The sequence below is a fragment of the Apiospora kogelbergensis genome (genome assembly GCF_038363985.1).
Source record: "Apiospora kogelbergensis strain CBS 113332 chromosome Unknown utg000010l_segment0_segment0, whole genome shotgun sequence".
Lineage (NCBI taxonomy): Eukaryota > Fungi > Ascomycota > Sordariomycetes > Amphisphaeriales > Apiosporaceae > Apiospora > Apiospora kogelbergensis.
Genome location: NW_027117427.1, coordinates 84,337 through 107,180, shown reverse-complemented (window position 1 = coordinate 107,180; position 22,844 = coordinate 84,337). Strand labels below are relative to the sequence as shown.

Sequence of the window (22,844 nt, the reverse complement as noted above, 5' to 3'; positions counted from 1 at the left end):
AATCCAATCCTTAAAAGAGAAGTTGGAGGTCGCAGGGCCTCGAAAGAAACGAAAGGTCTAGATCAGCCAGAATTCGAAATATGCACCAATTGAAAGCATACAGCGTACAAGGGAGGGGCCAAGCCAGGTTGAAATTGAGGAATCGCATTCTGAAATACCTATTGTATCTACAGTTGAAAGCGATTGCATTATAGTCCAATGAAGGAATGGTGGCTATTTAGAGTTGGTGGTCGATTTCCGCATTCTATTTTGATGGGGTGTCGGTTATGGGGCGGCATACGTTAGTTATTCATCAGTTTCCCCCTTGGTATCCTGAAACCGAAAATCGACCGGCCTTTGCGTATCGATACTCGCATGCGCGCTCGTAACATACGGCGGTGATGCGCCTGCACTCGGAGAAGAGAGTCTGCTGGCAGGGCTCGGGCGGCCCGCCAGCGTCCCCATGTCCAAGCTCGCCCGCATGCTCGTCGCGTAGGTCGACGACGCCGCGACGCTCGGCGAGCCCATCAGGCTGCTGCTCGCGGTGCGCGCGCCGCCCGAGTCGCGGCGCGTTTTGGCCCAGCGCAGCCCGCACCGGTTGCACAGGTTGCGGATCCCGCTGGGCCCGCGCCGCCACTCGGGGGAGACCTTGGTGTGGCAGTTGGCGCAGCCGATGGCCGGGTCGCCACCGCGCCGCCGGTACCGCCGGCACTGAGTGGCGCGCTTGAGCAGGCCCTGCAACTCGTCGTGCAGGACCCGGTTGGCTGCCTTGAGCTGGTGGATCTCGTAAGGGAGCGGGCCGCACCGGTCCGCGTCGAGGCCGCCCAGGATGTCTTGGCCGTCGTTGGCGCCATCGTCGCCCACTGTGGACGCGGGGACGGCCTTGTTGGTGGCAATGGAGGCGACGCTCCTGGCGACGCTATATGGGTGGCTGCGGTATTCGGGTGACGAGTCCTTCTGCTTCCTCCAGGCGGAGGGTTGCAGGATGCTGCAGTGGGCTAGGAAATAATACGGGCGCGTCCGATCACCCAGCGCGCCAGGATGGAGCACAATGTTAGTCTCGAGACGGTGGCCTCGCCCGTTGATGAGGATGACAGTCGACGACACGACCCCGCCGTAGCGTGCGCTGCCGAGTAGTGTCTCGAACTCGGCTTTGGCATCGCGCTGTTTCAAGAGGTCTTGGAGCGTCGTCCCCACTAGATCGTTCGCAGACAGGCCCAGGGACTTGTAGGGATCGCCAAATATATGCAGGATCAGGCCCGACGTCGACAGCTTAACCCAAATGCCATGGTTGGTGGAGCGTTCGTGGGTCTCGGAGAGGGCGCTGCTGCTGAGATGACTGATGTGTTGTTCAAGCAGTGTGAGCGTGACCCAGCGTCTGCCGTGATCGGTCCGTACGGAGCCAGCGCTTTGGAACCATGCATACTGACCAGATCGCTGTTTCAGTCGCAACATCAGGTCCAAATTAATGGATTCGGTGTGCTTTAACTCCCTCATCAAAACCGCGACGTCCGATGGATGATAGATGTCAGCCAACGATTTGCCGATCAGATCACTCGAACTATAGCCGAGCTTCTCGTGCGCCATGGAGGCATAGACGATCATCCCCTTCGGCGACAGAACTTGCACCAATGCGCGCATGTTCTCGAGAATCGCCTTATTCCAGGAGGGCGTCACTGCAACCAGAGAAACCAGGTCGACGTTTTCTAAGCCATGGAGGCACGAGAAAAGGTCCGGTGGGCTGCTCATGCCCGCATCTTCATGTACTTCGGGCTTGTCCACGGGAACAGCGCGTACGGGCTCGACACCTTGGACGACGGTCGAATCGCCTCGGTGATAGGGGGTAACGGGCGCGTAGTCCGGCCATTCGACTGTCGAGGCGGGGGTCAAGCTTTGCCCATTAAAAAGAGAGCTCGGCCCAGTAATAAGGGATAATGGTGTGTCCAAGCCTAACCGACACGCGATAGCAGGAGGCCCGAGTTCGTATACATTGGAGAAACCAAAGATGAATCTTGGTGTGGGGCTAGATCCCCACGAGATGGGAACAATGGAAATGTTGTTCAAGAAGGCTTCGCCCGACTTCTTGTAGTTGATGATGCTGTGCTCCGTCTCACGCCGCTCGCGGACTTTTTCCCTCTGTATGTAGGCAGATTCGCTGCTGACGGCTTGCCTGGCGGCCCCAGGGACCACAATACCGTCTGGCGATTGGAGAAAGCGGCAATTCTGGCCAAGTACCTCCTCGCGCCTATATCCGGTCACGGCAAGGAAGCTGTCCGACACGTAAATGATCCTGTCCAGGGGGTCCAAGGCGTCTGTGACGACAAATGGCAGCAGAAAGCGCGTCGTGCCATGGGCGATCTGCAGGTTGGACCGACTCTCAAGCAGGGCGGCCAGCGCGAGATTGATTTCAAAAGGCAATGATTCCACGGGGACGGGGGGGCAGTTGGAGGTCCTGGGGGCGGGCAAACGGGAACATGGCGCTAAATGGTGGGTAGCCGGGCCCACTGGCCCCATCGTGGGCCACACTGTGAAAAGGTTCGATTTGCGAGGGCTGCATATCGCCATGGCAGCGGATCACAGTTGAGCCGCCTTCGGACGGGGTGGGATAAGGGTCACAGGGTCCAGCCCACGAGGCCTCATCTCCGGTCGGATGCATGAGCAAATCATCCGGCACGATGGGAGTGGGGACCGATGCATCGAGGGCGCCGAGGTCGCTTGTGGCTTCACGATATGTTAGTGTGCTGACCCCGCCCAGTTCATGGTTGCCGACGCTCGTCGCTTCACCTACCTGTAACAGCGCCGGCGCCATTGGCGTCGCAATCATCAGCTCCGTCGGATGGAGCGGATTGACTAAGCCGCTGCTTCTCGTCTCAGTGATGATGTCCATTACTGCTTGAGCGTCGATGATTGCGGTTGCTCGGCGTTCCGAAGTGAGGAATGTGTCCCGACAGAGAGGGTCACTAGAGATAGGGAAGCAAGGGAGGCAAGTGGTCTTTATAACAGCAGGAAAAGCCCAGTAAAATGGGCTGAGCATGGCGCTAATTCGAGGTCAGGCGGTACCCAACCCCAGCGGGTAGTCCAATGAGTGTTCAGTCCGTGCCCGCCAATTAAGTGGTCATAGTTCTTTTGGGCATCGCGCTGGTGCGCAAGACCGCTTTATAAAAAGGGTAAGGTAATCCACAATTGAACCGGGCCACTTCCGAGTACTACAACTACTTTTCCGTTCTTGCCATCCACGTCGTTCTTCCGTGGGAAGAAAAAATGTACTGTCAGTCACAATTAGCTATAGGGAGGGAGACGACAGTCTGTACTACTTATAGAGGATACTGACAGAGGGGCAGTGGTTTGAAGAGCTCTTTCAAAACTTGAATGTGGCTTGAGATTTGCTTCCTCGTTCGGTACTTTCGGTGAGCCGGGCGCCCAGGGCGCTTCTCACGATCCTTACCCACAGGGATTTCCTCTCCAGGACCTGGTGGGTGGAGGGCCCAGTGGTATATCCACAAGTATTCGCTTATTAGCATATTCCGACCATACAAGTTATCCTTCGACTTGTACTTCTGCTTGTCCATTATCGGCACGAGGAGGAGTGCTTGTGTCCGAGTTACAGTCACTAGCGAAACCTACGTCCTCTTTCCACTCTTTGATAGTTCTCGTTTTAGATCCTTTTGCAGGGGTAGCTGCTGACGCCATGTACCCCGCCATGCTCGTAGGTACAGAGCCAATCTCTGCCTTTGCTGCTCCTTCTCTTGTACATCCATAAATCGATTACTATACTCTTAGGTTACTTATGCTTAACGAGAGCTAGAGCTAGAAACTGTTGACAGTCGTATGCTTTCCTTATGGCACTACAATCATCCCTACAAACAGATGTTTTGACTGAAATCTGTCAGCGTTCCTGTAATAACTCAATGCCAAAAACGACGTTGGCCGGATTCGTTGTCAAAACATCACAGTTTCTAGCTCTAGCTCTCGTTAAGCATAAGTAATTCCAGAGTATTGTAACCGATTTATGGATGTACAAGAGAAGGACTAGCAAAGGCAGAAATCGGCTCTGTACCTACGAGCATGGCGGGGTACATGGCGCCAACAGCTACCCCTGCCAAAGGATCTAAAATGGAAACTATCAAAGAGTAGAGAGAGGACGCAGGTTTCGCTAGTGACTGTACACAAAAGGGAGGAGACCTTTATTTTATCATTGTTCAATTATTTGTTACGTATTCCATTACTGAAAGGGGAGTTGGATGAAAAGGCGGCGGGCGTCCAACGCGACAATGGAGGACCGTGCAGAGATGGAGATCGTGGTGGACGCACCAAACTCTATCGCGACGTCGGTCAAAAGAGCGAAGCGGGCGAAGCCCAGCGCCAAAGCACGCGAGGCGCTACTCTCGAATGAAGGCGACATCGGACCGGAGACAAGCTCGAACAATAAAGTGTCCATCGAGCCGGAGGTGCTACAGCGCATCTACGAGCTCGTGGCCAGCTCCCAGAACGAGATCCGAGACCTGAAAGAGATCATCAACAACCAGCAGGCAATCATCCAGCGGCTCACCGCCGAGCTTCAAAATGTCACCCAGCAGTTGGAAGAACTCAGGAACAGCGCGGCCCTCGCCGGCAGCGCCCAGACGAGCCCGCAGGCCTCTTACGCGCAAATCGCACGCACGCCCCCAACGAGCCAACCGAGCAACGTACGCACACTTACCTCGATGAACACGACGCCTTCTACGTTTACCGACACCTTGTACTGCACTATCGATACGTCCCGGATAGAGGAAGATAAACGAGCAAATGTGACCGCCGGGACGGTTCGAGCCGCCATCGAGAAGGAGATGCGAGCGACGGGAGAACAGAAGGCCTGGCGATGCCGCGCCGTAACCATGGACCCTAGGAAGCCCCAGCGTATCAAGATAGTTTGCCGAGATGAGACCGAGCACCGACTAGTCAAACAAGCTGCCGAGAAGACGAGCGTGTCTGGAGCTCGCGTCCTGCGAGACGAATTGTACCCGATTAAGGTAGACAGCGTCAGGCGCACAGCGGTCCTGGACGAGAACGACAACATACGAGACGGAGCTGCCGAGGCATTTGGACAAGAGAACGAGACGACAGTCGCTAAAGTGGCATGGCTGAGCCGAAAAGACAACGGGAAGGCATACGGCTCCATGGTCGTTTACCTGACGAAGGCGGCCGAGGCGCGGAAGTTCCTCGAGGAGGGCTTCTTCTACGCCGGAGGCGAGTCGGGCTACACGAGGGTATTCGAGCGACGAGAGCGGCCGGAGCAGTGCTACAACTGCCAGCAGGTGGGACACAAGGCATTCCAGTGCAAGAACACCCAGACCTGCGGACGATGCGCGAAGCAGGGGCATAGCCACCAGAGCTGCGAGGCAACCGTTCCGAAATGCGTCCTGTGCGGAGGACCACACGAGTCGTTTAGCCGACACTGTCCGAAGCTGTACCCATCGAACCATGACTAAACCGTTCCGTATTATTCAAAACAACGTGAGGAAGCAAGGACCCGTACACGACAGTCTCCTCAACGATGAAGAAGTACAGCATGCGACAGTGATCTCGATTCAAGAGCCGCACGCGAGGATGGTTCAAGGGAAGCTTCTGACGACACCGATGGGACACCATAGGTGGGTCAAGATGGTTCCATCAGTTCGGAGAGAAGGGAGGTGGCCGATTCGGAGCATGCTCTGGGTCAGCAAGGAGGTGGAAGCGGAACAGGTCCCGGTCGAGTCCCCAGACATTACCGCGGCAGTCGTGCGGCTGCCGGAACATGCGGTCTTGGTGGCGTCCGTATACGTCCCTGTGGAGGACCCCCGGCGCTCCAAGAAGTGTGCAGAAAGCTGCGCACCGCCATCGAGGCAGTGAGAAGGAGGACGGGAACAGCAGTAGAGGTGGTTATCACAGGGGACTTCAACCGACACGACCAGCTCTGGGGAGGAGAGGATGTGCGACTGGAAAAGCAAGGAGAGGCGGATCCGATTATTCATTTCATGGCCGAACTCGGCCTCAGCAGTCTGCTCCCGCGGGGCACGAAAACGTGGAGTGGCGGAGCCTACAGTACGACCATTGACCTCGTCCTAGCATCGGAAGCGATGAAAGATTCTCTAGTCAAGTGCAGGGTGCTCGACACGGAACATGGGTCGGACCACCGGACCATGGAGACGGTCTTCGAGTTGGCTACACCAGCGTCTACGGGCCAAGAGTGGCTCCTCTTTAAGAACGCCCCGTGGAAAGACATCAACGCCAGGATCGCAGCAGCGTTGGCCACGACCCCTACGGGCGGAACTGTCCAGCAGCAGACTGACCGGCTGATGGGAGTCGTACTAGAAGCGGTGCACGCACTGACCCCCAAAGCCAAGCCATCGCCGTACGCGAAACGATGGTGGACAACGGACCTAACACAACTCCGGCGCATTCACACGTACTGGAGAAACCGAGCCCGGGCCGAGAGGAGGGCAGGATGCACCAGGAGCGACCTAGATCTAACGGCGAAAGGTGCCGCAAAACAGTACCACGATGCCATCCGGCAGCAAAAGAAGAAGCACTGGAACGAGTTCCTCGCCGACAACGACAACATCTGGAAGGCAGCAAAATACCTCAAAGCGGGCGACGACACGGCATTTGGAAAAGTCCCCCAACTCGTGCGGGCAGATGGGACGAGCACCTCCAACCATACGGAGCAGGCGGAAGAACTACTTACCAAGTTCTTTCCTCCGCTTCCGGGCGAGATTGCCGACGAAGGGGACCGCCCGCAGAGGGCGCCCATCGAGATGCGCGCTATCACGATGGAAGAGATAGAACGACAGCTGTTCGCAGCCAAGTCCTGGAAAGCACCCGGGGAGGACGGCCTGCCGGTAGCTGTCTGGAAGGAAGTGTGGCCGGTGGTCAAGCAACGGGTGTTAACGCTGTTTCGTACGTCGTTGGAGGAAGGAAAGCTACCAACCCAATGGCGCCATGCGAAGATCATACCGCTCAAAAAGCCGGGCAAAGAAGACTATACTATAGCGAAAGCCTGGCGCCCGATCTCGCTGCTATCAACACTCGGGAAGGTGATGGAGTCAGTCATTGCGGAGAGGATCTCGTACCTAGTCGAGACGTTTGGGCTCCTCCCAACGAACCACTTCGGCGCCCGGAAACGACGATCGGCAGAACAGGCGCTCATGCTCCTACAAGAACAAGTCTACGCTGCCTGGCGAGGCCGTAAGGTTCTCAGCCTCGTGAGCTTCGACGTCAAAGGGGCGTACAACGGGGTATTCAACGTCAGGCTTCTCCAAAGGATGAAAGCTCGAGGAATACCGGACCCATTGCTCCGTTGGATCCGCGCTTTCTGCTCAGGTCGTACGGCGACGATTCTCACGTCCGAAAGACGAAGCCTACCACAGGCCGGCTTGCCCCAAGGGTCTCCCCTGTCTCCGATTCTGTTCCTCTTCTTTAATGCGGATCTGGTACAGCGGCGGATCGACTGCTACGGGGGTGCTATCGCCTTTGTAGACGACTTTACAGCTTGGGTCACAGGCCCGACGGCGGAAAGCAACCGCGAAGGGATAGAAGCCATCATCAACGACGCCCTCGCATGGGAGAGGAGAAGTGGTGCGACGTTCGAAGCGGATAAGACAGCCATCATCCACTTTGCCCGCAAGTCGTACAAGACCGATTCGACACCCTTCACCATCAAAGGACAAAGTGTTCAACCCAAAAGCCATGTCAAGATCCTCGGGGTCATTATGGACGCCAAGCTGAAATACAAAGAACACATTGCCCGGGCCGCAACCAAGGGGTAGAGGCCGTGATAGAACTGAGACGGTTGAAAGGACTGTCCCCAGCCACGGCACGACAGCTCTTCACGGCCACGGTGGCGCCAGTGGTAGACTACGCGTCGAACGTGTGGATGCACGAATGCAGGTACAAAGCGGCGGTGCCTGTGAATCGAATCCAGAAAATAGGGGCCCAGGCAATCGTCGGGACGTTCATGACAGTGGCGACAAGCGTGGCAGAAGCAGAGGCACACATTCCCACGACACAGGATCGGTTCTGGAGAAGGGCGATCAAGATGTGGGCGGACATTCACACCCTCCCCCGACAAACCCCCTTCGCAGCAGTACAGCGCGGATACGGAAATTCAGGAGATACCACCGGTCGCCATTCTACCAAGTGGCGGACGTATTAAAGGACATGCCTATGGAGAAACTCGAAACCATTCAGCCGTACGCGCTGGCACCATGGGTGAGCCGGGTACCGACGGTGACAGACGAGCCAGAGGGGGTGCCGAGCACAGCCCCGGACTGGACGGCACGCATCGCCGTGAGCAGCTCAGCAAGGAACGGTCTCGTAGGATACGGGGGAGCCGTCGAAATAAGGACGTCCACGAGAACGAGCCCTATGTGCGAGACCCGTGCTGTCACTCTCGGCGCAAGAGAAGAGCAAAACCCGTTCACGGGAGAACTAGCGGCTATTGCAGACATGCTGCACTCACTACCGAAGCTTCGCTACCGGAATATCCTGTTATTCACGAGGAATAGAGCCGCGGTGTTCACACTGAGGAAACCACGCCAACAGTCTGGACAGCGACATGTCTGCCAAGCCTATAAAGCCATTCAAGAGCTCAGAAGGGAAGGAAACAGCATAACTATCGCCTGGTTACCGACGGGCGAGGAAAATCAACTTATGGATCGAGCGAAGAGGGAGGCCAAAAGCACGACGCAGCTAGGCGCGCATCCAGGGGTAGAGACCCCCGGAGCCAAGTCGACGATACTGAACGTGGCGCGGACTAAGCGGGAAGCGAATGCAAGCCTGCCGGAACACGTCGGGAGATACTCCAAAAAGATCGACACAGCTCTACCAGGAAAACACACACGACAGTTATACGATCGTCTCTCGTGGAAAGAAGCCAGCGTCCTGGCCCAGCTCCGGACAGGGATGGCTCGACTGAACGCATATCTCTATCGAATCGAGGCGGCATCGACAGACCAGTGCGACTGCGGACAAGCAAGAGAGACAGTAGAACACTTCCTCTTCCGATGCAGCAGATGGACAGCATACCGGACAGAGATGCTCCAGTGCACAGATACGCACAGAAGTAATTCATCCTTCTACTTAGGCGGCAAATCACCATCGGACGACAGGTTTTGGTCTCCCGACATGGAGGCCGTTCGAGCAACTATACGATTTGCCATAGCGACAGGCCGACTGGACACATACCAGTCTTCTCACTAAAATAATACTAAAATAATACTAACCACCCCGCGCCTCACACAGCAGGCGCCGCTTCAGCTGCCGAGGATAGGATGCTGAACACTTGAAGAAGGGCCTTCAAGCTGGCTTGCTAGGGAACGCTACTAACACACGGGATCATCTAGGAAAGTACTGACGGAAAAGGAGTGACATGAGCCGAAAATGGAGTGTGTAGGGGCTTTGGGTGACAAGGAAACAACTTAAGAATGTACTATAGATTAGCGATAGTTGCCCTTTCGGCTTCGCCGCCCGGGCGTTAATAAATTGTATGTATGTACACAACTAGCATGCATGGGCTTTAGGTGACAAGTAAGCGATTCAAGAATGTACCGTAGATTAGCGCTAGTTGCCCTTTCGGCTTCGCCGCCCGGACGTTAATAAATTGTGTGTGTGTGTACACAACTACACGGGACACCGCCGCCGATTCTTTCAACCACCCCGCCGCGGCCATGCTGTGTCGAATTTCGACTCATATTGTCGTTCACCGGTCGTCGGCGTACGTCATACGGCGTGTTGCCAGCACGATACGAAGAATCGTCTTTTTCGTGCCTAATCAATTACGCCGTTATGTCGGATAAGAAGTGGATCGGTGATTAGGTCATTCTGGGCGACCCCTCTAGACCTTGTCTCCGTCATCTGTTCATTTTTCACCTTATTCTCACAGTATTCTTCTCGACGATGTGCACCAGCAGCCGTCCGTTCCAGCAGTGTGACATGGCTTTGATTGACCTGCCGACTGGCTAGTCTGTCAAGTTCACTGACTAATAGGCATGGCCGCAAGGGGACTTGATAACCCAACCTGACCTAACCATGCGACCCAGACCCACCTCGAAACGGCACTGTAGCCTACAACCCCGCCTCAAGCGCCCTTGGGTCAGGCAGGAAGGTGACTTTTTCGCAGCCCGCAATGTGCTACCATCAACATGCATCACCATCTGACGGCCGTTTTCCTTACGACTCTACCATATGATTGGCACGACGTGCAGATCCCGTGACCGAATCAGCCTCATGGCCACCACCCCAACAATCGCCGCAATGCCTTCCTTGTGCTCGACTCCTGTTCAGCAGGGACCGCCCAGCCTACGTGGCCTCGCCAATTTCGTATCCCCCGACGATTCCTCGTCTCCCAGCGACGCCATACGAAGCGTCAGTCGAGACGATGGCTGAATTCGACACCGCCGCCAGCGCTCTTGCCGTCATCGAGTTGGCAGCAAAGATCGTCAAGCTCTGCGCGCAGTACGGGAAAGAAGTTTCGAATGCGAGAGACGATATCGGACGAATCAATATCGAAGTGACGAATCTGAAGGCCGTCACCGAGAGCGTACACCAACTCCTAGGCGGCCATCAGGGGCCAAAGCTCCGCACATCCCAGAATCTATACACCGCATTGCAAGATGGACAAGGAGAACTTCAGAGATTGGAAGAGGGCCTCAGTCCAGGGAAGGGCAAGAAAATGATGCGACGATTCGGCCTTCACGCCCTGAAATGGCCGTTTAAGAGTGAGGATCGTGAGCAAGCAGCTCATCTGCAGCTGCCGTCAGTTCCGAACTCTACGCGTGGGACGTACCACCGTGTTCTGGCGTGGATTCTGACTCAGAGGCATTCCATCCTATGGTCCTCAGTCGAGAACCAGATCAGCAGAACGAGGTCGACCGGGGCTAGGATCAAGTTCTGGATTGGCTGCTCCCCACCCCGAACTGCTCCAGCACCGCTTCCGCCGTCGGTCGATACAATACCTGCACAATAGGCACAGAGAGGCTACGGAAGACAGGATGGACCGCAGAACGGCGCGAAATGCGTTGAACTACCTGCCAAAGTTGCAGCAGCACCATCTTGGTGATCGTGATACTGGGCGCCTTTCGATTGAGCCGTAGCGGCGTACAGCTTGGGTGAAGACGTCGCACATGTTAGTGCACATGATATCACCAGCGGCAGCTAGCTCATTCAAGACATTCAGTGACATCGACGCTGAACATAGTGTATCTATCAAAGTAGCCCTATTCTTATGTGCCTAGGTTGCTGCTCAAGGTCCTCGGGCGATTCTATGTTACAATTGCTCTGGAGTCTCATACTGCTCCTTCTCCGCGTGATCTAGGCATTGTCAGTTCACGCCCACTAACTTGGCGATCTCAGTTAACGTGAGATTATGCCCTCTAAGATCAGCTCGCATTTCTGCTGTCATTGGTTAGATAAAGTATATCTTGCGCAATACCGTAGCAACAGTCAGGGTTGCAAGGCAAAAAAAGAATAACTTACGGACAGAGAAGGAAATGTAAGCGGAACCGGGTTGCTCAGGAGCATTCTTATCGGGCTGCAAAACATATTGAAATTAGCGAATCTTCGAGGAGGTTGAATTATTGCAGTTATGGTGTCAAACCAACCTTGAGCTGCCGCTGACGACGCATTGGCGATAGACGAGTAAGAGGGTACTTGCAAAGCTCAGGACGCTTTGAATCGGCCATGATTCTATATCTCGAGGGCGTACAAGATGGACAGAACAGCCTCCTCAAATCATCGCCAACCTGCCTTGCTACTTTCCCGGGTCGGAGGTCACGTGGATCCACTCATCGAGATCTAACAAGCTGTTGACGATCGGCTCGTACAATACTCATAGCTCTGGTCAAAATATACTGCGTGGGGAAACATGCTTCCGTCTGGACAAGCTATTTACTCCGGCTGTGGACCCTGCGATCCTGCAAGTATCACGCGCCGGGCCTATTGCTTAAGTATGTCAAATTATCGAAGGCTCGCGCGGTTGGCGCCAGGTGAGTACAATTGTACTTGCTTTCAGCAGGATGCTCCATGCAGGATCTACAGGTCTGTATCTTCGGTGAGACGTGCGGGCGTGCATGATAGGGCGTGAGCAGGAGCAATCTACCATAAAGCTCAATCATTCATTTTGCACAGAAGTTCTTAGGTGTCGCCCGACGCTCTACATTTTCGGTCCTAATGCACGGAGCGAATTTGGAGGGGATCTACGGCGATGGCGAGCTGAATGAACCAGATCTAGTCTCGCATGCCATGACTTCCCTCGCGGCTTTCCATCACGGCCGACTCCGCCAACACCATCAGTGGGCTGATCGGGGGAGCGACGGGGCTCGACTGCCGTGCGGGAATCGACAACCGTGCGCGGGCTGAACGGGTATCTTTGAATGGTGACCATCCAGCCCTTGCTGACAGTGGCGCAGCTCGACCTATGGCCGTGGTCTCCTTTCCGAGAGCGATAATGAGCTCTTGTTGTGTGTGTAGCACCTGGGGCTATAGTGCATACATTGTCTGCATCTTGGCAAGGCTTGTCGACAACTCTGCGATAATGGAGTGAAGCATACGATCCTCATCACTCAAGTTGATGGCGTATGCGTAGAGCTGGCGTCGCGTCTTTGCATCGTGGGTCGAAGTCGTGAAGACGCCCAAGGGGGCTGTGGAAAAGAGGGAAATGTCATGGCCGTCAATCATTGTAACAAGTGTTGTGGCGGTTTGAACTAGGCTGAGATCAGGTGGACAGTGTTGAGCCAGATGGCTATTGTTCGCTGCCTACTAGAATATGCGAAATGGCGGGCTTTGGTAGGAAGGCCTTTCGTAGATGAGTGTCCTCTGTCACGCGTCATGAGCTAGTTGTAAGACCTCCACAGGCGTGTTGGTATCCTGAGGCGGTCGACTACCAACAACCAATTGTGGCCTCAGGACACTAAGAACGAATGAAGCGTCACTCATTGACCGGGCAGTTAATGTGTTCCTCTTGCTTCAGTGCCACTGTCGGTCGTTGCGCCACGACAAGCGCCGGTACTACCGCTGGGAGCAGCATTGGACGAAATGGGGAAAGAGCCATTTTGCATAACGGCGAAGGTAGTCCCTAGTAAAGCTGCCGAAATGCTTTTGTGGCTCTGTAGTTTGGGCTACTCCGGTCACGTTCACGACAGTAGCCGAAACGCATCTGGTTATCCTCTCACTTACTGAGATAGTAGCATACGCTCATTGTAACCCCAAACCTTCAACCTGCTGTTCCGGTTCGTATTGCATCTGTTTCCGATCATGCTACCTGAAGATACTAGGGCCCGATCAGCTTCATACCCCAAGGTACCATTATCAAGAAGGGATCCGTGCAGTACTCGAGGGTGTGACTGGTGTATAGCTCACTATGCGATGCTGGAGACTCTCGATTAGGAAGTGCTTTTTCGCAGCCAATTTAAAGGTGTCACACCTAGCTCTGCATTCAGATATGGATATTATGCTGTGCGTACCCTTTCTAACGTACAGGAGTATTAAATGGTTAAGCCGTTGTTAGGGAAGATGTAGCCCGCAGGATGTAGAGTTGCTGATGGCATCGCCGCTTCAAATGAGCAAAGCCGGCGAACAGCAGCAGACTTGGGCCGAATGGGGACACGAACAGCCGCTGATACTGTTATGTCCCATTCTCAGTCGTGACGCTTGCTGGCTCACACGAGGCGCTTTCGGGTCCCCCCAATTCCCTCCGAGTAGCGGGCAGAAAAGCGACACTGGGAGGCCGAAACAACCATTTTAGTCCGCCCGACCGTAGTCTCCAATTGTACCGTGTCTGACGTGGTGCGCTGATTCTGAATGGAATCAGAATCACCCATTGGCATATTCTCCTGTACTCCCTTTTGGCTGCATCAGCTCGAAGTCTCTCACGGGCTGTTTCCGGTCATGGCTTCCATAGTTGCCCGCAGACCTCAATAGCGCACTAGCGCAACTAGCGGGCCAGGTCCCCTAGAAAGCGCCGTCATTAACGTGGAACTGGCTCGCGACCCCGCATCATTTTAGGACCAACTGCCCAATCCTCCTGGACTGACCAAGAACTTCTCGTCGTCAAGACACGCCGAAGAGAAGTTGGACCCGAGATTCCTCCCGCCCACATGGGATTCGAAACCAGATCCGCAGCTGTCTTAGCGAGTTTCAACAAACTCGAGCTCATCATGCGATCAGCATTTCATGCCCGCAAGCCAGGCAGCTTGCTATATTTACCGTTATGCGAGACGCTATTGTAGCTCAATGGACACTCAAGATGCCCCAAGAGGCCCAGCAAGTTTTCCGATCCGTTTGGGTAGCTAGACCTCGGTCCGTTATGGCTAACAATACCTTCCTTTCCTAGACAGCAAGCGCAAGGCAAGCGAAGAACCTCCATCGCCAACTGCAACCAAGAAGGCGACCTTCTTCGATAGTGACAGCGATAGTCATGTTAACAATCAATCCCCCCTTCCTAATCAACGAGTGTCAACAGTCGTAGACGAAAACAAGCCTACTTTAGTAGCTGAGACAAGCACAAATACTGCCGTACACCAGGAGAACAATAGTGTTGTCCTATTCCCCTACGACCCCGATATTACGTCGGCTTCAGCGCTTCTATGTCGCCAATGCAGAAAAACCACAAGTGTTGCCACTACACAGCTCCCTGTTTCCGCGACGATCGAATAACGGGAAGGCGAAATCGAGTTCCGTGTTGTCAACAATGACAACAAGCCGGTGGTCATCTTCAATTGGGCTTATAAGCAAAGTAGTCGGCCAAAGATGTGTAAACAGCGCAGCCTAATTGCCTACCACAGTAGCGCCTGAAGCTAGGACGTCCTGCACTAGTAGGAAACTCCTTCATTCACCCATCTGAATTGCGGAGAAATCGTCTTAGAGAACTCGTTTACGGCCTGTGATTTGGATCGGTTTCAATCTAACGCGGTATAGGGTGCGAATTGACGCTGTGCACGTCGGAATTGAAAGTGTATGGAAATGATGCTACCATGGCGAGGAGATGTAGAGGAAAAGTACAGCTTAAATGCTTGACATCCAACCCCACCATGTGATCTTACAATATTAATTACATTAGGCAAGTCCTATTTCCTTCATGCCACGTCTGTGACTGCCTAACTCAACCGTAGACTTCACACGAATGGCGAGTTTAGCCGTCGTGCTCAGGTACTGGGTCATGATTGTCTTCTAATTCATACATAGTTTGGGCCTCGACATGGATGTTCAAGGCTCCGGTTCAGTGAATAGGCTAACACTCATCTTGCCTTGAGAAGTACTTCTAGTTAGGTCTCCTACCCACAGCCTCGAATGCCCATATATTGTAATAGGTAGTACTTATTCCTAGTGGTAATATCCAGGTGGCGCGGGAACCCGGCTATTGCCCCATGCCGTACGGGAGCGCCAGGCACAGTACGAGAAGTTGGGCTCGCCGAAGGCACATCATTCTTTGCAGAAGGAAAACGGAAAGAAGATTATGGAATGGAGAGATGGAAGGTAAGAGGTTCGCTCTTACACGCGTTGGGCTCGCCGCTATGCGGGTGTGTGTGATATAGTTTCGACATGGCTTGTTCGTCCGCCTTGGATGTACTACTGCTATTACATGAATAACTGCAGTGTTGAACTAAAACCGAAATTGATGCTGTGAGTCTGAACTGAACCGTTTAGTCGATAGCTCCTGATGTATTCTGTCTGTCAAAGGATCGCCACCTTTCGAAATATATACATTGCTGTACGCCTTACAAATCATACCAGCTGAAGACCGCGGGTGGCCGTTAATCAAACCAACACATCCGATGTCTGGAAGCACGGAAAAAGTATCGTCACCACTGCGACTCAATTACTATGGGCGTGAGGCTTTCTTTCGGGAATTACCATGACGATTGCACCCTGTTGATTTCCTATATTAAGTATGTTGCCCAGCCTCCTGCATAGAATTGAGAAAAATTGCGAAAATCTTGTGTTAACCTGACTCGGAAACAGTTGACCTAACAATGTCGTCATACACATGCACACCATCTTCCGCACCAAGATTCCCCAGTGCATCCGAAAGTATAGAAAACTCGACAGAGTTCCGCCCTTCAATTGAGTTTGGGTTGGAATGGAATTGGTTTTCTCAGTTAGTTGGTCGGGATACTCTGAAAGGCAAAACGGATAGCCCACCGGGCCTACGAATCATACACAACAATTCAATTCGCTGGTAGCGTAAAAGCCAAAGCCATCGTACGACCGTGTCATAACTCAGTTGCAGTCCAGTGACTCGCATTTCGCAATCAGGAAGGCACCGAAAACCCCTTCAGGTTCTTCTAGATCCCACGGCAGCACTGCACAGAGATTCTGTGGCACAAATCCAGAGGTACAAAGAGACGAAAAAGAAGAAAAATCCTAAAAGGTGCGAAACAATGGCTCCCTTAACCAACCTGCCGCTGGTGTGGACGCCAACGCGGACGCTCCCGTCGGCCCTGACCCACGCATTACATCTGCGGCAAGCGACGGCGGCGGCTACTGTCGTAACCGACATCGGCAACGACTCGGGCCACAACAACTTGTCGGGCGGCGCCATAGCCGGTATTATCATCGGGTCCATCGCGGGGTTTTTACTGATTCTGTGGATCATCTGCTCATGCACCAACCTGGGCAAGCCAGACATCTGGGGCAGCACCTTCGGTGCACACGACGAGCCTCCAGTCACCAGCACCTACCCAGTCCACCCATACCCCCATGATATGCACCGCTCGAGCTCACGCCATAGCCATGGTCATCATCGTGGCCATGGTCACCATAACTATAGTCATAGCAACGGCCGCAGCCGCAAATCCACCGAGGTCAGTAACGTCACGACCATCCGTCCCGCCTACTACGGGAGTAGCAGCCGCAGTCGCCGCCGTAGCCCCGCAACGCTGCCGCCTGTGCCTTACTATCCCCAGGATCTGGGTGTTTGAGTGTAACTAATTGCGAGCTACCATGCCCCTTTCGGTGTGATATTTGAGCTCCAGTTATTTAATAATCCATTTTAAACAGAGGTAAGGGGCGACCAAGTGAAATGGGATGAAAGCCGGCGAAGATGGTTAGAAAGGCCTGGGGGTCTTATCCAGTGCAGAGGCCTGACTTCTGCCAATAAGGTGGTTTCTTCATTGTGAATAAACGATTCCTTACATTACATTGTCTGTGGTATTTAACTTTGAACCTATCACCACAGACCTTGCTACCTCAACGTCTCATCATCGGCCTGTCCTGTGTTGCATGTCTTAGTAGCAAGTGAAGGTTATATGCTGCAGGTCAACTAGTATATGGTGGTGATGCACATTCAACTTCATGTAAATTTAATGATACCATTGCTGGAAGAACCGGACCTCTGCTCGGATCACCTGTCCAGCCAATTGCAGGCCATAATAAAATCCCCCCTTGGTGCACGGACAAATGCGTTGAATATTGCTATCTCACGTATCCGGTTGCACTGCACTGTGCATATGTAGCCCCTAAGTTTAGGAAAACGTACACGCACATAAATAATACAGTAGCGCTTATCTGATTTTATCGGTGGGATACCTGTGACCTATAAGCTGGTGGAAGTAAGTAAAGTGTGACGTTGACTTATGAGACCTGAACATACAGTGCCTGGCTGTGTTCTTTGATTTTCCGCAATGCACACAAATAATTCAAGTGCCGCAATCCGAGATAGGCATTCCCTATACTCAAGGAATGAAATTTTCACCGATTCAAGCAAAGAATGATGGTGAAATAGTTGGGAAGTACTCAATCCACGATCCGGTCGTCACTGCGTCCGATACGATCATCTTAATCTCCTTTTCACTACCTATCCAAGTGACAACCTCTACCAGATTGTCTCAATCTACGGCATTGCCCATGAAACAGTTTTTGAAGTGCATATAGCCGCGAGAAAGTAACTTTTGCAATAAAAAGAGAGAGGCGCGTTTCTGTATGGTTTTGAGTTCAGATGTCGTGTTTAGGGGGCGGTTCATGAGATTTGTTCGTTATTTGAGACACGGCAGAAGAATAATGAACGAAGCACAGCGCTAAAGAAGTGTAACGTACCCGGCAATCAGATGTAATAGCAAAAGATGAGCAATGGGGGAATCAGTAGACCAATGTTACATGTTGATATAATAACTCATGAACAGGACTCTCAATCTGCTGTTTCTCATTAGCCCAGGCCACTCACTCCTTCACCCTTCCCTTTCAAATTATTATTTGTGAGTTTATTTCTTCAATTTCTAGCGACTTCGGTCTAACGCTGAATACGCCGTCTTATCTTTACGAGCCCTGACTATGGCATATGGCCTTACTATAGCACATGGCCCGGTCCCGCCTCCAGAGCTACTACAGGGCAGTCTGGCCTCTGGTGAAGGCCTCCTCTGCGTCGGACTCCCCCCGCACCGGCACCTTCTCCATGTCGCTAGCGCTCGAGACGCTGGGCTACCGCTATGTGCACCACTGCCTCAAGTACCCAGCCGACGAAGAATGGGCTCGATGGCAGGCCGCAGCTGACGCCCACTTTCATCGACAGCGAAAAGGCCAAGATCCACAGAGGGAGGAGGTCAAAGTGCCGTGGTCCAAGGCGGAATGGGACGCATGGATGGGCCAGTTCCAGGCCGTGACGGACTTCGCGGGTGTCTTCGCGCCCCAGCTCATCTCAACTTACCCGGGCGCGAAAGTGATATTGGTCATCCGCCCCTTCGAGCGCTGGCTCGAGAGCATATCTGATACGCTACTCAAGTGCACATACGCGTGGGACTACCCCTTGCGTCGGTACATATTGGACCCCCTATGCGGGGGCCACAGTACGGAAGGGCTACGGACGGTGTTCGAGGGCTTCTTCGAGGCGGATAACCCCCGTGATGCGCGGACAAACGCGCGGAGACGATATGACGAGCACCACGAGCTGGTGCGGAGGATGGTCCCGCCGAACCGACTACTTGAGTACCGCATGGGCGACGGATGGGAGCCCTTGGCGAAGTTCTTGGGCAAGGAAATTCCACTGGAGCGGTTCCCTCATGTAAACGAGAAGGCTTGGCTCCTCGAACGGGGACGAGGGGAGAGGAGGAGGAAACTCATGATGGCTGTAACAAATCTCATCAAAATCACGTCGCCTCTTGCCTTCCTCGCGCTGGGATACTCGTTAGGAGGAGGGAGCAGGTTGACGAACTGGCGGCGCTGATGAAAGCTGTGACGAGCTAGGGACTAAACAACGGCAATTGCTGGCATGAGCTACAGCAGAGAGCTACGAAGCTACAGAGCGCCACAGGGGCTGTCTAGTTCAAACCAGCCCACGATAGCTTCATTTCTGTTTCTCTTTTCTCCTTAGACTAGAATCTTTGTCCGTGAAATCAATCCAACCCACCTTCGCGCTCAAAACTGAAGTGAACACGAATATCACTCCCTTCTTCGGGCTGGGTTGAGATACTTGTGCGGCAGCCGGACTTTGCGCTTGACTCGATGGCGATCCTAGTAACAGCACCGGAGGAATAAAGGCGGCGTCTCGACAGCTGGAACAGATACATTCCGAAGTTATTAGAAGAGACACGAGCTTGTCTCTACTGGAGGGGAGCCTCTTCAACAAATACCAAGCAACGGGCTAGGAGGGGAACTAGAATCTGGGCAAATGGTGCCTATACATTTGGCTAGATAGATAGAAGCAACAAGTCATTGAAACCAGGGTCTACCTCTATCATTTAACATGGTCCTAAAGTATATTCTGGAGCCTGCACGATGTGTTCCTCGAGGGAGTGGCGCAACTCGTCTTTCTCGTACTCAACTTTGGAGGCGGTCTGCTTCAACTTGTGCGACTCCTTATTCATACGATTTGGTCCACTCCTCGATCTTGCTCGAGAACTCATCGCACTCGTGGTTGGCTTTGCGCAAGCTCTCGTCAAGCTCACTCTTCCCGTGCAGCCACTTGTGCTTCTCCTTCGTAAGAGCAGCCGTGGCTTGCTTGACAGATAAGAGCTCTTTGTGGGTAGAGTTGTGCTTGCTGGTAAATTCGGTGAAACTTATGTGCAACTCTGAGTACTTCTGGTTGAGGCTGCGGAGGTCACCATGGTGCTTCTCTGCGTCTTCTCGCGCATGAAAACGCTCCTCTTCGCTAGACACGAGCTTCGACTGAGTGACCTCCAACGTCCGCTTCATCGCCTCGTGTTCAGTACGGAGACGCGTGGTAATCTCCTTGTGCTCCTGAAGGTCGCTGCGAGTATTGCCGAGATCAGCATCACGGTCGGTGAGCTTCTTATTATACTCGTTGACGCTGGCAAGCACGTAATATCCAGCGTCTTTCTGACCATTGGTAGGAAATGGAGGGACTGCAAGTTTAAGGAGGAAGACATACAGCGCAGGAGACGACAATAGAGTTCCACGATTTCAGCTCTATGCCGACCTTTCGTTTAGACACGATTGTAGCCCGATCTGCCCTCCGTTCCCATGTTATCCGCCTCGATGCTGTTATATCGCGACCTTCCGTTTGACTCGACCTTCCCAATTTGATTATGCCTAGGCTTGTCTTCTTCTCGTCGCCCTCTGTTTTGGCATCTCCAACGCGATTGTATCCTGAGCGGCCTCTCACCGCTTCAAGCAGATGCAGGGGTGGATCTGCTCGTGACGGATAGGATTGGCCTGATTGCAAAGGCGTTGGCTGAACACCAGACAGTTTCTAAATAGCTACGCCCCCTACTTCTAATCCGCGGCCTATTATTCGAACCATAAAAGTCTACATATTGTTCCGTCAAAGGCCTCCCCCTCCATAATTCCATGGATATAAGCATCACCAACAACCCTCCAACGCTGGCCAGGCCTGGCCACGATTGGTGCGCAGTATCCTTGCAGTATGAGGATTCTGTCTCCAACCCTGGTGTCCCGGGGTGCAAGTCCCATGTAGCCGTCTTTCGTCGTGATCAATCGTCTCTGCTTCGTAATGCCGATCCGCCCAAAGAATTCTATGTACGAAGTGAACCCCAGTATCCCACTCATGATCAACATGTAGATATAGGCCGCGGTCAGGATGGGTAAGGCCACGTACGTTCCCATCGCTACTGGTCTAGCGAGGCCGATCAAGACACCGTCGACATCTTTGCTTTCCTTCCTCGCCCTCTCCTCCTCGCACGTCGGATCTCGGCCGCGGAGTATCTGCCAAAATGCGTCCATCTTCTTCTGTTTCGTCGGACCATACATAGCGCTTGCGCTACCAGCACCCAAGCACAGATTTCTGGCGTCCAGGTAGAAACGGCCGAAGGTAACGGCGCTGGCGATGGAATTAATGATGCCCCTGACATACGAATCGCCTATCCCCGCCGAGGCCGGTGTATTGACGAAGCTGACCCTCGTTACGGTATCCAGCTGGATAGCCTGGAGGCCCAGTAGATTTCCGTCGAAGGATGGCCTGCAAGTTTTACTCTCGCCGCCGGCGCTGAACCCCCGTGGGTACCGATGCCAGCTTTCGAAGGACCAGCCGATCAGTTGGTCCGGCAGAGGCTCTCTGTTCTTGTCGTACACGGGGTCAATTGCCCACGAAAGTACATCTTCAGCGGCTGCTGTTACGGCTTTGCAGCCTCTACAAATTGTGAGAACTTGCAGGTTGCCTGTGATCTTGAGGTAGGTTTTCGTGAACCGAGTGAAGACTTCGCTGTCGCTTGCTACACTATTTCTCAAAGTTAGTCGCTATGAATAATGAGGCTGAGTAGTAGGAGAGAGCTCGTAAGTTTGGTTAGTTGTGAAAGGAGGGTGTGTGCACATGACCAAAGCTCAATAGCGAAACTTCGTACTAGTCGACCTTGATCGGAATATCCGCGCCGTGGCTTGTCTGGAGTCCCATAAGTCCATATATCTTGTCCTTGGCGTTCTGACTCCCTTTGTGCCACGCCATTAACATATGTGACATCAGGTCGTCTGGAACATTTGCGGGCCAGTCTCGAAACCGTAGTAACGTTCCCAAGTGGTTTGGTACCTCGAAGTTCGTCTTTGATCTCCCGTGCGCCCTGCTGATAAGATCCCAGTCGATTTGGTACTGGCCGCAGATGGCAACGGCCTGGGGACTCAGCGCCAGCTCCTGCACAACCCAGATGCGTGTGAACCAGGGTCGTCCAAACAGCGCATTAAATGCGGCGGCCGAGTGCAGCGCATCAGCAATGTACCGGATATGCCCCAACGCGCCGCTCTTTAGCCCGCCGCGGCGGACCATCCTCCATTCGTAGAAGTTGAGCCTCTCCTCTTCGCCGGAGCGAGACGCCATGAATTCCACCGCCTCCAATGCAGTCTTGGTGAAGAGGTCATGTCGGCCCAGCCAGATGACGGTCCGTTGGCATGACATGTATATGTCTCGCATGAGGGGCACTTGAACTTCTTTTTCGGCCATGTCACTCTGGTTGATGCAGATAGCGTCGACCCACAGCGTCCTGAGCCGCCCTGTGCTGCCCTCTCTGAGATGTTGCAGTGCAGTATGAAGGTTAGGGGTAACGAGGAAGCCAAGGCCATTGACAAGAATCTTGACAGTCATCTCCGGCGACCCCCAGGAATATGACAGAGATTCGTATCGCTCAGGTGCGTCGAGAGAAGCATGGCGGAGGCGACACCGGACAGCACCCGTACTTGGAAGAAGATCCAGTAATCGTATTTGCCGTCCGGTTGCGTCAAGTGGTTGGTAGGTAAACTGCGCCATCCTTTCGATATGCGATGTCTGACTGGCACCGCTGGATTGTGGGTTGGAGGCGAGTGCCCTCGGAGCCTTTCTCGTGGATGGAAAGAGTGAAGAAAAGACTAGATTACGCAAAGATCCTTGCGCGGATGTACGGGCTGGTGGTACTTTTCGTTCTCTTCTCAGCATTAGTGGGGTCAAGCTGTCAGCCTCTTAGGAAATACCCACACCCTCC

At 53.6% G+C, this 22,844-nt stretch overlaps 5 protein-coding genes across 5 annotated transcripts; 2 read left to right on the top strand and 3 right to left on the bottom strand.

The window, feature by feature from the left end:
* Positions 1-285: 285 nt before the first annotated feature.
* Positions 286-2,493, bottom strand: PG998_014190 (GATA zinc finger; the record flags this gene model as incomplete). The annotated part of the gene is made up of 1 exon (XM_066881006.1): positions 286-2,493. The coding sequence occupies one exon, from the start codon at positions 2,491-2,493 to the stop codon at positions 286-288; it is 2,208 nt and encodes a 735-aa protein (XP_066723858.1).
* A 13,877-nt stretch (positions 2,494-16,370) lies between these two features.
* On the top strand, positions 16,371-16,910 carry PG998_014189 (uncharacterized protein; the record flags this gene model as incomplete). The annotated part of the gene is made up of 1 exon (XM_066881005.1): positions 16,371-16,910. The coding sequence occupies one exon, from the start codon at positions 16,371-16,373 to the stop codon at positions 16,908-16,910; it is 540 nt and encodes a 179-aa protein (XP_066723857.1).
* Positions 16,911-18,283: 1,373 nt separating this feature from the next.
* PG998_014188 (uncharacterized protein) lies at positions 18,284-19,147 on the top strand (the record flags this gene model as incomplete). The annotated part of the gene is made up of 1 exon (XM_066881004.1): positions 18,284-19,147. One exon carries the CDS (start codon positions 18,284-18,286, stop codon positions 19,145-19,147), a length of 864 nt encoding a protein of 287 aa, XP_066723856.1.
* A 632-nt stretch (positions 19,148-19,779) lies between these two features.
* PG998_014187 (uncharacterized protein) lies at positions 19,780-20,115 on the bottom strand (the record flags this gene model as incomplete). The annotated part of the gene is made up of 1 exon (XM_066881003.1): positions 19,780-20,115. The coding sequence occupies one exon, from the start codon at positions 20,113-20,115 to the stop codon at positions 19,780-19,782; it is 336 nt and encodes a 111-aa protein (XP_066723855.1).
* Positions 20,116-20,670: 555 nt separating this feature from the next.
* On the bottom strand, positions 20,671-22,633 carry PG998_014186 (HET-domain-containing protein; the record flags this gene model as incomplete). The annotated part of the gene is made up of 2 exons (XM_066881002.1): positions 20,671-21,616; positions 21,741-22,633. 2 exons carry the CDS (start codon positions 22,631-22,633, stop codon positions 20,671-20,673), a joined length of 1,839 nt encoding a protein of 612 aa, XP_066723854.1.
* Between the last annotated feature and the right edge of the window lie 211 nt (positions 22,634-22,844).